The 12,401-nt window shown below is 37.7% G+C and overlaps 1 protein-coding gene across 4 annotated transcripts in view; it reads right to left on the reverse strand.

Moving 5' to 3' along the window:
- LOC115446477 (DENN domain-containing protein Crag) overlaps nucleotides 1-12,401 on the reverse strand; it is a 41,022-nt gene that overhangs the window by 6,508 nt on the left and 22,113 nt on the right. For 2 of the 4 annotated variants that reach the window (XM_037436381.1, XM_037436379.1), the window contains exons 12-26: nucleotides 12,280-12,382; nucleotides 12,058-12,146; nucleotides 7,404-7,568; nucleotides 6,559-6,775; nucleotides 5,325-5,505; nucleotides 4,603-4,789; nucleotides 4,158-4,324; nucleotides 3,769-3,893; nucleotides 3,359-3,475; nucleotides 2,759-2,932; nucleotides 2,321-2,427; nucleotides 2,113-2,224; nucleotides 1,862-1,973; nucleotides 1,459-1,647; nucleotides 525-599 (exon numbers count right to left, since the gene is read on the reverse strand). In XM_037436381.1, coding sequence (XP_037292278.1) covers nucleotides 525-599; nucleotides 1,459-1,647; nucleotides 1,862-1,973; nucleotides 2,113-2,224; nucleotides 2,321-2,427; nucleotides 2,759-2,932; nucleotides 3,359-3,475; nucleotides 3,769-3,893; nucleotides 4,158-4,324; nucleotides 4,603-4,789; nucleotides 5,325-5,505; nucleotides 6,559-6,775; nucleotides 7,404-7,568; nucleotides 12,058-12,146; nucleotides 12,280-12,382 — 2,120 coding nt within the window. Of the gene's footprint in view, nucleotides 1-524; nucleotides 612-1,458; nucleotides 1,648-1,861; nucleotides 1,974-2,112; nucleotides 2,225-2,320; nucleotides 2,428-2,758; nucleotides 2,933-3,358; nucleotides 3,476-3,768; nucleotides 3,894-4,157; nucleotides 4,325-4,602; nucleotides 4,790-5,324; nucleotides 5,506-6,558; nucleotides 6,776-7,403; nucleotides 7,569-12,057; nucleotides 12,147-12,279; nucleotides 12,383-12,401 lie in introns of all 4 variants that reach the window. The other 2 variants (XM_037436380.1, XM_037436378.1) reach the window with 1 other exon arrangement.

A 12,401-nucleotide genomic window follows, 5' to 3' on the forward strand; every position in this document is an offset into this window, starting at 1 on the left:
CTATTCATAAACTTGTGTTTAATAAAAAAATAGAAATACATTAATAAATTATCGGGTATGGCAATACCGACAAACACTGTAAAGTAAGGCTAACTAGGACATCGAATAGCAAAAAATAAAAAGATATTTCACAATTTTCACGTAAAAATTGATACATGCCATTAATGTTTTTGTGAAGTAAACAATGAACATTGTAGCAAATGTGAAATAGCTATGAGAAGAATATTTACAAAACTTTGCCCGATGAAAGTTGATATATAGCAGAACATACGACTTTGAAAACAGTCGCTGTTAAAACTTTTAATCAATTTACATCACTATTGAAATTTCTATTTGAAGTGATTTTGGAAAACAGGTTCCACATTCTTTATGCTTTCTGATTACAAAAAAAAATCTGTATACAATTAAATATTATTAATAAAATTATTTTTTATTTTCAACAAAAAGTAAGTCCAGTCCATAATCTGAAGTCATCCAAAATCACTCTTCAAAGCAACTAGTTATCAAATCATTTATAAACTCACCCAAAACTGATCTTGAGCGTGTTCCCGAGACTGACGAGACTTGACGACACAGTGCCAGCGGGCGCCGTCTCACTCCTGTGCAGTTTCCTGCATCACAGGAAACTATCGAGGTTATCGTGCTTCAACGCGACGCAGCTCTAGCGATACGGGATCGTTAGCGTGGATGGGAGTTTATTATTCGTAAACTAAGTTTAGAGTAGCAAGTTCTTGCACCGATATACAGCGCAAGAAATTCCAGGTGCGTTTATACGAGCGGCAATAATTCAATAATTGAATGCACATGTGACTCGCCGCAAGTTCTGTAGCTTTAAAATTTGCAGAAGGCGTCTTGCCATGATTGTTAACAAGATTAAAAATCGCTTGCGTAAAATTATTTCTACAAGTTTCCTTGCTAATTTAAACCTTGCTGTATAGTTGTTTGAGGTGGGGCTACCTTGCCTTATCATGGGTAGTTGGTGACTTAAAGCTTGACCTCGAAGAGGGTTCCGGTAGTGAGGAGGTCGGTTATCAGGAACACAAACTATATTTCTACTATACGACGTAGGTGAACAGGCAGGAAAATACAAAAAAATCACGTTCACATCAAGACTATTTCTCGTTATCGTATTATAGGGATACTTGAAATTTAGATATAGAATATTTATCCACATAAAATAAGAAACAAGAAATATTATTGATGTTTACAAATAAAAAAAATAAAAATAATAAATTAATTATTCTGTGTTATAGGGTAGTGTACTCGTTGTACCATTTTTTTAAAACCTGCTTAAAAATAAATCATTATAGGCCATTCAAGTCTTAATTTTTCGCATAATTTTTTTAATAATCTCTACTACAGAAAATGTAGTCCACACAGTAAACTACCCTATTTTCAACATTTCTACACACCAATATACCATATTCTAAACTACGTATATTACAGGAGTGTGTATACCCTTGGTTGTGGTCGGGCGGGTCGTCCTGGAACGAGTTGGAACGACGGTGGAACAGCTTCGGACTGACGCTCAGTTCGTGTTTGGGGGGCGGCGGCTCCTCTGGGGGTGGGGGCTGCGGTTCCACTGGCGGGGGGTCACTTAGAGCTCCTAGGGGATCGTCGGCCAACACCGGAGTGCGTGGTGAAACCCTGGAATAGGGAAATTGTTTAGTCACACGAGCTATTATGACAGGAAAGTTTTATTTACAGGATTGTAGAAAACACCGTAGAATTTCGACCAATTATTTATTTGATTAAGTCCTTTATTCACACAATAATTATAGTATATTAGACCTAACACTGTTCACACCATTTATAGTAGACAATTACATACTAAACAAAGATTTAAACTTGAAACGCATACCTCAATGGAGATGTTTTCGCTGTTTTCAAAGCTTCCGTTGACAGATCCTCTTTTTCTGGTTCCTCTGGGAAACTGAGCGCCCTCGAACATCTGGATTTTACGTTTGGTGTGCCTAGTAATAGAAAAAAAAGTCGATAAATATTTTTTTTTCTTCAGGAAACGTCTGCTGTTTATGAGACAAATTTCTAGGCAATATAATAATATTATATGAAGGGAAACTTTGCAAAACATAGTTTAATATATTCACATACCAGTAAACGACAATCTTTGCAGATTTTGTAGGATTTGCGCGTCACCAGCAAAACTTTCCGACCTCGTGAGTATGCGCAAATCTGACGGGCTGTCTGGACTAACGTGGATTGTCTAAAGTATAAAAAAATATATATTCGTTAAGTACGATAATTTATAAACCATAATGTTCTGTTCAAAATCAACTCTTTTCTTATCTAGTATAGTTACCTGTCTCTTTTCAGCAATTGTGAGTGGAGTGGTGGTAGGTTCTTCACTTGTTAAAGAATTACTTCTCGGTCTTGCTGAACCGCTCAAATCGGGGTTGGATGGCACGCCTGTTTTATGAAAATATTTTTTATTATTTTGGTAATAACGTTTAAAAACTATTAATAAAAAACGATTATAATTCAGCAAAAATAATGCTTTTAATGAAAATTACTTTTTAGAAGTGGCATTTAATGAATTTTAGAGGCCTTCAAGTTGCAAATGTTTCTATCCTATTTTCTTTTTATCGTTTGTTTCTTATCTATTTGCTCGGTCTAACCACATGTTTTAGAAATGCATCTTATGTAAGACCCTTAATCCCATTTAGATAAAGTAAAACATATTATATATTGTTAGAATATTTGTGTGTATTTGTATGAAGTTGAGTAGTAGGTGCGTGACCTGAGATGAGTATCCCGGCGGCGGTGCTGAGGTGGTGCGCGTGCGCGGGGCGCGTGCGCGCGCGCACGATGGCGCCGCGCGCGCTCAGCGCCGACAGCGCGCCCGCCGCGCACGCGCCGCCCGCCGCGCCCGCCGCGCCCGCGCCACCCGCGCCACCCGCGCCGCGACAGCTCGCTGCAAGCATGAGTCTTGGTATAACGGCGGAAATTAATAAAACTTCAAGACCGTATGTTTTTAAATCAATGGCAGTTATGTAACAATCGGAGAAAGTTTTATGACGGTGTTCAAGTATTACTTATATTGAATGGTTTATTTTTGGTTTCGATCTAAAGATGAATATCAAGATTTGTTTCTGCTTTAAATACCAAGAACGTACTGGGGCCTTATTCTGTATCCCGCACTTTATTTTAACAGTGCGTAACAAGCACGTAACACAACGCATCATGTTTAGGATTATAGAAATTTGCCTCACAGAATACCATTCTACGCACATTTCTCGAAGATAACATAAAACGGCCGCGTTACGCGTTTACACTATTATACAGAATAATGCCCCTGACTTCGAAATTCATGTAAATTTACTAAATAAAATCATCATACCTGAATCGAGACTAGACCGGCTATGGGCAGGTTCACAAGCCGCCATGTTAGCCAAATTGGTCAACTCTGAACCTTCTGCAACAGCTGTTGCAGACCGAACTCGCGGTAACGTACCACCTGATAAATAAAACAACATACAGGAACTAAATATGAATATCGATAACGTGCAAATTAAGTGTGTCATATAAAATTTATACTTGTTCGTTCGCAAACCGACCAACAAGTCTTAATTATCACATACATTAATAAATTTTATTTTTACTGCTTTTATTTTGTATGGTGATCTCGCTGAATATTATCGATAAACAAAACTTCAATTTGCATTAAAAAAAAAAAAAAAACAAAAAATCACCCTATTAAAGAAGAGATTCAGACAGTTATAATATTGATAGCAACAATAATCTCCCCACCTTCCCCCCCGCCGGTGCCGTGCGTGGCGCCGGCGGCCCGGCTGGCGCGCCTCGCCCCCGCCTGGCGGAAGAACGCCGCGCCCATCACCGCCATGCGCAGCTTGTTCCACATCACTTGCGAACCACTACAAATGTAGATAAAAAATAATAATGCATACGTTATTTTATCGATATGACGTCTTAGACTAGTGGTTTCGTGCAAGATTCAAAAGTGTTAAAAAAATATGGCATCGTTTTTCTCTTGAAAATTTACTTTTGAGCATATTTTCGAACATAATGAAAACATGCCATAATTTAGCAAGCATTCGTTACCATTTAAACCATTCACATATTAATATTGTTTGTCTACACAACATAACATTTATTAAAATAATACATAATAAAATTACCTGAGCATATCCTGCGGCCATTCTGAACGCAACACGCAGCGGTTGTAGTAAACGTAAGTGAGCGCGTTGGGTTGCAGGCCGGCGCGTTTCATAAGGAACAGCAATTGTACAGCCAACACCGGCACTGAGTGTATGCCGCATAGCTGCATCATTACGCGATAGCACACCTTGAACAAATACATACACAATCAGTTTCGAGCCTGTTAAAAGTAATAACATTTTCAATGTCGAACTACGATACTTCTCTATGCAAAGGAAAAGTAAATCATTGTGCCTATAAGAGGTGTACCGATAGAAAATTCAGAAGGCTGTATGATTGTTTTACTGTCTTTATGCTAACTGTTCACTGCACTTTATGGACCTCCACTAGTTTTAAATGTTGGTTGATTTTTTTTTCAGTTACCAGTAACATTTTAATGAATTGTAATATGAGAAACCGTATTACCTCATCGCAAGGCACTTTCAATTTAGTGGCGCGTTCGAGTAACTCGTATGCCGATCTCAACGTGGCGTGTTCCTTGCCGCGATTGAGCATCAACCGACATGGTAGCGCCAGAAAATATAACGAGTAGCACGCTCCTAGTAAACACTTCGCCCATGCTTCTGGTGATAAGCTAGCCTTGCGCGCCAATCTGAAATAAGATTAGAAGTTTTACCAATATCATCTGTACGTATAAAAAAATAACTTGATTTAACTTCAACATCAAGTTTAAAATATAACTGCAATACACAATGGGTATTGAATTGCGAAATCTAAGTAATAGTTTGACACGTTCGATCGCCTTTTAAATTTCAAAATACAAGGAAAAAATTAGGAATACAAAAAAGAAAAAATAGAATTAATCGGTCCCAGTTATATTACCGCCGATATCAATAAACGATCCCAATGGCTTCGAACGGTACGTCGCGAAAATGGACCAATAAGAACACAGTTTTTTGACATGTTTACAAATAATTTGTTTTGATTGGTTTATCCTTGGGATCGGATAGTAGATTAAGATTGGGATTGACAAATTTGTTTTGACTGGTTTATACTTGGAATCGGATAGTAGATTAAGATTAGGATTGCTTATTGAATACGGCTGTCAGTGATATTGCACGAGGAATTAGCAGCACTATCACGTGTCTGTTTTCGCAGCCTGCAGATGAGAGTGCAGATATACGTACCGCTGCGCGGCGGCTATCTCGTTCTTGGTGCGGCGCGCCATGGGCTCCGCGTCGGCGAGCGACTCGGCGGAGGCGAGCGCGGCGGCGGGCAGCTGCAGCGGGCCCGTGCGCGCGCCCAGCCGGCTGCACAGCGACATCAGCGACCCGTCCAGCTCGAACCGCGGGTACGAGTATGTGCCCTCTGTGAACAATACCGTACTATGACATCCACGAACGTTACTTGGCTAAGTATGGGGTAATGATCTGACAGAGCTATTCTTCGCATCGCAGTGCGGTGCAAGCATATGGACGGTGTGATTGGCTTAGGCCGGCTCCACACGTAGGCCCCAACGGCGTTCCTGTAACATGTGGATCTGGAAAATAGCATTGGCCCCAACGTTGCGGCGAGCGTTGGTAGTAAACTGCCGCGTGTCGGTTTTCTGACAAAAGAGCAAAGGAATCTGTGCCAACGTTGGCAGTCCGCCCACATATTGGTGATTAGCGGTACGCGCGTGTCGATTTTATGGAAGATGATATTTTTGTTCGACGTCCGCACTCGACGCATATTGCAAAAGGACTGATTAAATCATCAATTTATGGATGGACCGCCAACATGTGCACAGATTTCTTTGATCTTTTGCCAAAAAAGCGACACGCGACGGCCAGCTACCAACGCTCGCCCCAGTGTTGGGGCCAATGCTATTTTCTAGATCCACAGGTTGGACGAATGCCGTTGGGACCAAGGTATGGAGCTGGCCTTATAATAAGATACAACTTTGCTTCAGTTGGCTGTGAGGTAAACAGAGCTGAACAAACCCAAAGAAAACTATGATATTGCCGACATTATGCGTTCGGGCGTACAGTGCGTCCTCATAGTTCATTGTTTGTGAATGCGGGTGTAAGGGCCCTTCGCACACGAAGTCCCCACACCATGACAAGAGTGCAATTGAGGTAGATTGCCTAAATAAGTTGTTGCCTAGGTTGCCTTTATTGATGCACACATGTTAGCAATATAAATGCATAGCATTATAGGACTTTAAGTCCAATGTCCTAGACTATATTCGACATACTCGATATTTATATAAATGATTGCCCACAGACACGTAACTTAATATCGATGACATTATATAAAAATTTGAACTATAATATTAGCTTACCAAGATAAATTACCGAATTCTGAGGTAACAAACACTAAATAAAAAAACGCCGATTTGAAAACCTCCTTTTTTGAAGTTAGTTAATTAAAACATCTCACCAGTATCTGAAGGATCAGGGGGCGACACAAACATAGTCCTCTCGGACGCGTTACTAGTATCCATTCCCAGTAACTGTTCGTCTCCACTGGCCACTTTCTCGATACATTCGTCGAAGAAAGTCAGCCCTTGATCGGCGTCGTACACGAACGAACGCTCCTCGATGAAACGGGTGAACATTTGCGTCCGCATCATTAGACTGAAGAAACGCTGTTGTGTCTGCAATATGTTCATATTGTTAAGTAATATTATTAATAGTGTCGCGGGTTGGGGAAAGTAAATTAATATTAAAGGAAATCAGAGGGATTTAATAGATTAGGAGATTTTGGATAGGATGGATGAAAGAGACTGACAAAGAAGATTTATAAGGGTAATGTGGATTGAAGAGCCGGTAGGGGTCGACTGCACTGAACTTTACCGACGGGTATGGAAGGTTGAGGAAGCGAGAGAAGTATGCCAGAATTATGCGAAATGGAAATCTATAGTCTCTAACATTATGGGATAGAGGCGTGATACTATGTGTGTATGTATGTATTAGATTAGGATCTATTCTTAGAGCAGAGTGATACATGAATTTTAAATTATTGGATTATTGGAGTCTAGTTTGAGACGTCTCATCTCCAGTCTGCCTCGACTGGCAAGAGACGTGTATAAACAGAACGGCATATGTACGACGTACGTGACTATTTTGAAATAAAAAAAATATATTTTATCGGCTTGTATAATATATTGTATCAAATTTGAACTGTACATTTAAACTTACAAGAATATTCTAGAATTAATATTTTTTAGGAGAATAAATATAATTCAACTTCAACCTTTGTTTAGTAGAAATGATTTGGCGTACCTTCTCCCTGGAGCGCAGAAACGCCTCCATATGGAACAGAGCGTGCGGGTCCGTGGTGCCGACCGTGGGCGCCTTCGTGATCGGTATCAAATAGCTGCGATACCCTTGTAGCGTCACCGCCATGAAACGAAGGAACGCTTCTTGGATCTTCAATTCTAAAATTTGCTGAAAGAGAAACACAAATTATAATTTCTGATAAATTTACATGACTTAACCAAACTTTCCTAAATGTTTGCTGGTGGTAAGATATATTTTATATCCGCACGGAAAGCGACCACCGTACGAAAGGTTTTAAACTCGTCATAGTTGCCCACGTAAGTGTGTCGCGTTTCGGGATCAGCCTGTGTTTATCCGGTTACAACAGGCCGGCATAATTGTGTTGACTGCCGAGGGGTAATCATCTCTCGTCAGTCGACATTCTATTGGACCCCACTCCACTTACCATCAGGTGCAGTGCGGTCACTTTGCCTTGTATAAAAATAGATAGTCGAGAATAATATACTTAGCTAAAACTGATGTTAGCCTTCAATAATCCACTTTGAACTATTTCTACCATCACATAGAAATATGTGCCTTCTTTAAGAGCGTTTACGCATCCGCGCGCCGTATGTCTCAAAAACAGCACTTTTCGAAGGAGATAATATCCATCAAAACATTATTTTAAAAACATATGAATTAGTAATTATTATAGAAAATTTTGTTGTCTAAAAAGTTAGTAGAGAAAATTTTTAGATTTATTGAGTATTTGTAAATTGTTTAATGATTACTGAACAGAGGTATTCAAATTTGCGCTTCGAACGTCTATTTCGGAGCTCAAAATATCTTAAACCACTAAGGAACATAACAATATGTTATTTTTATCTAACTAAGAAGATCCTGAAGAAAAAAGTTAGTAGAGAAAAAATATCTTTTTATGTTTAATTCATGAGAAATAAAAATTCAAAAATTCGAAAATTTCAGAAATGTTGGTCATTTAAATGATTTTTTTTTATCACTATATCTTACTTAATTGAATATAATATTGGATTACTATAATAGAAGAACATCTCCTTAAAAACATACAATTTAAAAATTCTACAAAATTAGTTCTGTTATTTTTCTATAAATATTTTAAATACCACTATAAAACGCAACGCGCAAATCGTTTCAAATTAGTCCGCCTTGAGGCTTTCTAGAGAGAGGACGTATCGCTCGTCGCTCCGGCGAGACTCCAGTTGGACTTTGCTGTGCGTAGAAAAAATAGTCACGTGTATACAGTGATTGCCACATCTTAGTACTTTAGTAAGTAAAATATTTTTTCTTTAATGATTGACAATAATTTTACTAGTTACTATAAATTATTATTATATTATTATGTTTCAGACACAATGGGAAGTAAAGCTATTTCTAGGCAAGAAAAGGAAACGTAACAACGCTGAAACTTCGGCTAAAGCAAAAGCTAAAAGATTGATGTACTAATGTTATAACATGCGTCTGTAGTTATGGTTGTTGCTTTTTTTTACTCATTAAACACTTGAGCATAGTTACTCGAAGGAAAAAATGGAACCTTAAGCTAAAACAATTAGCCCATTGAAATGTTACATGAGCTTTGTATTTTTAGAGGACCTAATTTTATTTTTAGAACATGTGTGGGGGGTCAATAGAAGCTTAATCTCAAGTTTGTGAGGTCGCCCCCCTTGTCCCCTGGCCGCCATAATGGAAAAAGGGGTGAAAACATTTTTTTCGCGATATCTCGGAAACTATGCGTCTTACATAAATTTTGTGAAGTCATAATTTGTAGCAAATTGTTTTGCCTACAAATATGTTTATATAACTTTTTGCCCTAAATTAAAAATTAAAGAAGTTATAAGCAAAAATGAGAGAAAATGTTTATAAAAGTTTTCTTTTTTGCTCTATAACTTTTTTTACATTTTACAAAAAATTACCTCAAACTAACTTGTAAATATTTTTTTGTTAAATTCGTACAACTTTACTTATTTATTCCTAACTCTTTTCTTTGCCATAGAACTTACCAAATTTAACTTATCGAATGTTATGCAGGTAGAAAAGGTATGAGTTACCATTTCGGGATAAAGGAGAAAAAAAAACATATTTGCAGGCAAAACAATTTGCTACAAATTATGGCTTTACAAAATTTTTGTAAGACGTATAGTTTCCGAGATATCGCGAAAAAAGTGTTTTTACCCCTTTTTCCAAGATGGCGGCCGGGGGAGAAGGGTGGCGACCCCACAAACTTGAGGTTAAGCTTCTATTGACCCCCCACACATGGCCCAAAAATAAAATTGCGTCCTCCAAGAAATGCAATATTTGGTCCTTAAATTGTAACATTTCAATGGACTAAACGCACATTTCAAAACTCGTTTTACGCCCGCGGCCAACTAGTAGAATCGTGCGGGCCACAGTAGCACCAGCGCGCTCTGTGGTTAGTAGGTGGGCGACTGCAGTCGTCGGTAGGGGAGGGGTGGTTACAGAAATCTGACGCCATTTTCCTCCATCGTGATCGTTTCTGATATGTGTCCATGGCGTTCTGGAACTCAACTGACCGTTAACTGTCCATCTTGTAACCGCCCGCCTTGCCATAATCGCTCGCCAAGTTTGCAGGACATAATCGGAACCGCGGTGGTTACAAATCGCACAGATCTCCGGTCGTCATGAGTTTGGAAATAAAACAGCCGTTTCTCAACCACGGCGAGCGCGAGTAAAAACCGCTTCGTGAGTTCTTAGCCTTATAGAATCACTTTGCTGTCCCGTTGTCAAAACGTTTACAACTCGCCAAATACCCAGTGCGCGAGTCCCACTCGCACTTGGCTGATTTTTTTGCATAATGCATAGGTACGCTTACTTTCAAATAACAAGGTTTTTGTGTTCACTGATGCGCACTGTTAAGAAAATTCAAGTGACGAGAGACGGAATCCTATACCTTTCTCCTCTTTGAACCTTAGAAATAAGGGATTTGGTAATTTATGTAGCTAGTGAATAAAACTACTAGTAGTAGTTAGTATACCTATCTTCTTAACTATTTGGGCTAGTTTAGGTTTACACGCTCACATCAATTTTACATATAATTTTATCCTGACGTTTAACCCTGTGCAGGTTTCGGCGTCATTATACTTGTATAAATTAAACGCGTCTAGATCCATATGCAGTTTTACTTAAGTATGTAGTGTTTGCGTAAACTTCGATAACAATAATAGTATATTCTATATATTTTCTTTAATTTTTAGGTAATCGTGCCTGATATTACACTCAAAATAAATAAGGTATATTGTATGTATATTAAAAGCCGCAAAATTGTAGATTTTCAATATTTTTTGGATCAAATTAAAACACTCAATAATCACAACAGAGCAACAGGTTGTAGTATCGAACATTTTCAACTATTGAAAGAGAATGTTTGCTTGCAGTCAACATTTTTAATGAAGTGTAATATGTGCAATATGGAATTTAAGCTATTTAAGCGCTAAGAGATATACTGATAGTATGGACGTATATCGTGGAACTGTGAATGGAGCTATGATGACTGAAGTTGGTAGATCAAATTTAAACGAACAGTTAGCTTCCATAGATTTACCAATATTAACGCAAAATGTTTACATGAAATGTTACGACAAGTTAGCTAAATGATTGAAATTAACTGCAGAGGACAGGATGCAAGAGGCCGCTAGGGAAGAAACTGATAAAGATGTTGCCTGTGGCGATGTAAAAGACGGTATTCCCATAGTTACAGTCAAAGCTGACTGCTGTTGGTAAAAAAGTACAGAACCAACTATTTTGCTTCGTCGTGTGTCGCAAATATTATGCAAAACTATGGATATAAAACTGGTAAATTGTTATACATGGATGTACAATCGATCGATTGATGATCGATGTCACTGAGAAGCAATACCTATTAAAAAAAAAAAACTATCCAAAAAAATATAACCAACTTCCGAAAAAAGAAGTCTTTTATTTCTCACTTTTTAGTTATACACCTAAAAATGACATCTCATTACATACACCTTCTGACTCAAAATATAAATTCCAATATGTAATTTCTAATGACTTAATTTAAACTTTCAATACGCTAAATATTAAAAACTGCAGATCTATGGAGTAATTATGTGGTCCATTATAAACATCGTAGCACAGTAATTTTCCTGATTTATTGTCTGATTACGGAGTTCTGGTGCCTATCTTTCGGCTTCATGATGAGCTCCACTTTACTAAAGGGTACTTTCTAAATGCAAATGCTTAAATTTTTTAAGCATTTGCATTTAAAAAGTGAAAATAACAATTTGTAAAATTGCCGTTAAAATTTGTTAAAAATGTTTATTTTTTTTATAATTACAAAATGATACATATAAACTATTTCATGATGAATTCTTTTATATTTAATAATAGAATTCTTCATTTATCATAAATTCATAAATCATAAGTTACATTCCAATTAGATAATTAAAGCGAAAAGATCAAAATTGGTTGGTCTGACTATAAAGATAGCCGACGCGCTAACTCTACGCACACAGCTACGCAACGGCTCTGTGTGAGTGAATTTTGCGAAGAATTACCTATAGTTGACTTCACGCGCGGCACGTAAACGCTCTTAACATAGACATAACAATATATTTAACGGGAGAAAAATAAGAAAACAATAGAAACCTTTGCTTATACTTACCTCCTTTTTCCGCTTTTGAAAATCTCTATCTAAACTTGTTGTGGGTTCACCGTTGTATTTACTTTCACTTGCATGGTGGACTGGTGACGCTAAAATATAACATATATTATTATATTCTTATTTTTATGTATTTCTTTTTTGAAAATAAAATATGATAAACATACGTTTAAAACATATCTTTTTCGCTTTATATGTTTGTTTTAAAAATTTCGCGATTGTTACCTGGTCGTATACTCCCGTATAAAGTTTCGAGCGTCTGTCGCAGCGCTCTCGTCTGTCTCTTCGGCAGTATTTTTATCGATATGTGACGTTGTGATTCACATATCTGTGAACAAGATATAAAT

The sequence above is a fragment of the Manduca sexta genome, chromosome 8 (genome assembly GCF_014839805.1).
Source record: "Manduca sexta isolate Smith_Timp_Sample1 chromosome 8, JHU_Msex_v1.0, whole genome shotgun sequence".
NCBI lineage: Eukaryota > Metazoa > Arthropoda > Insecta > Lepidoptera > Sphingidae > Manduca > Manduca sexta.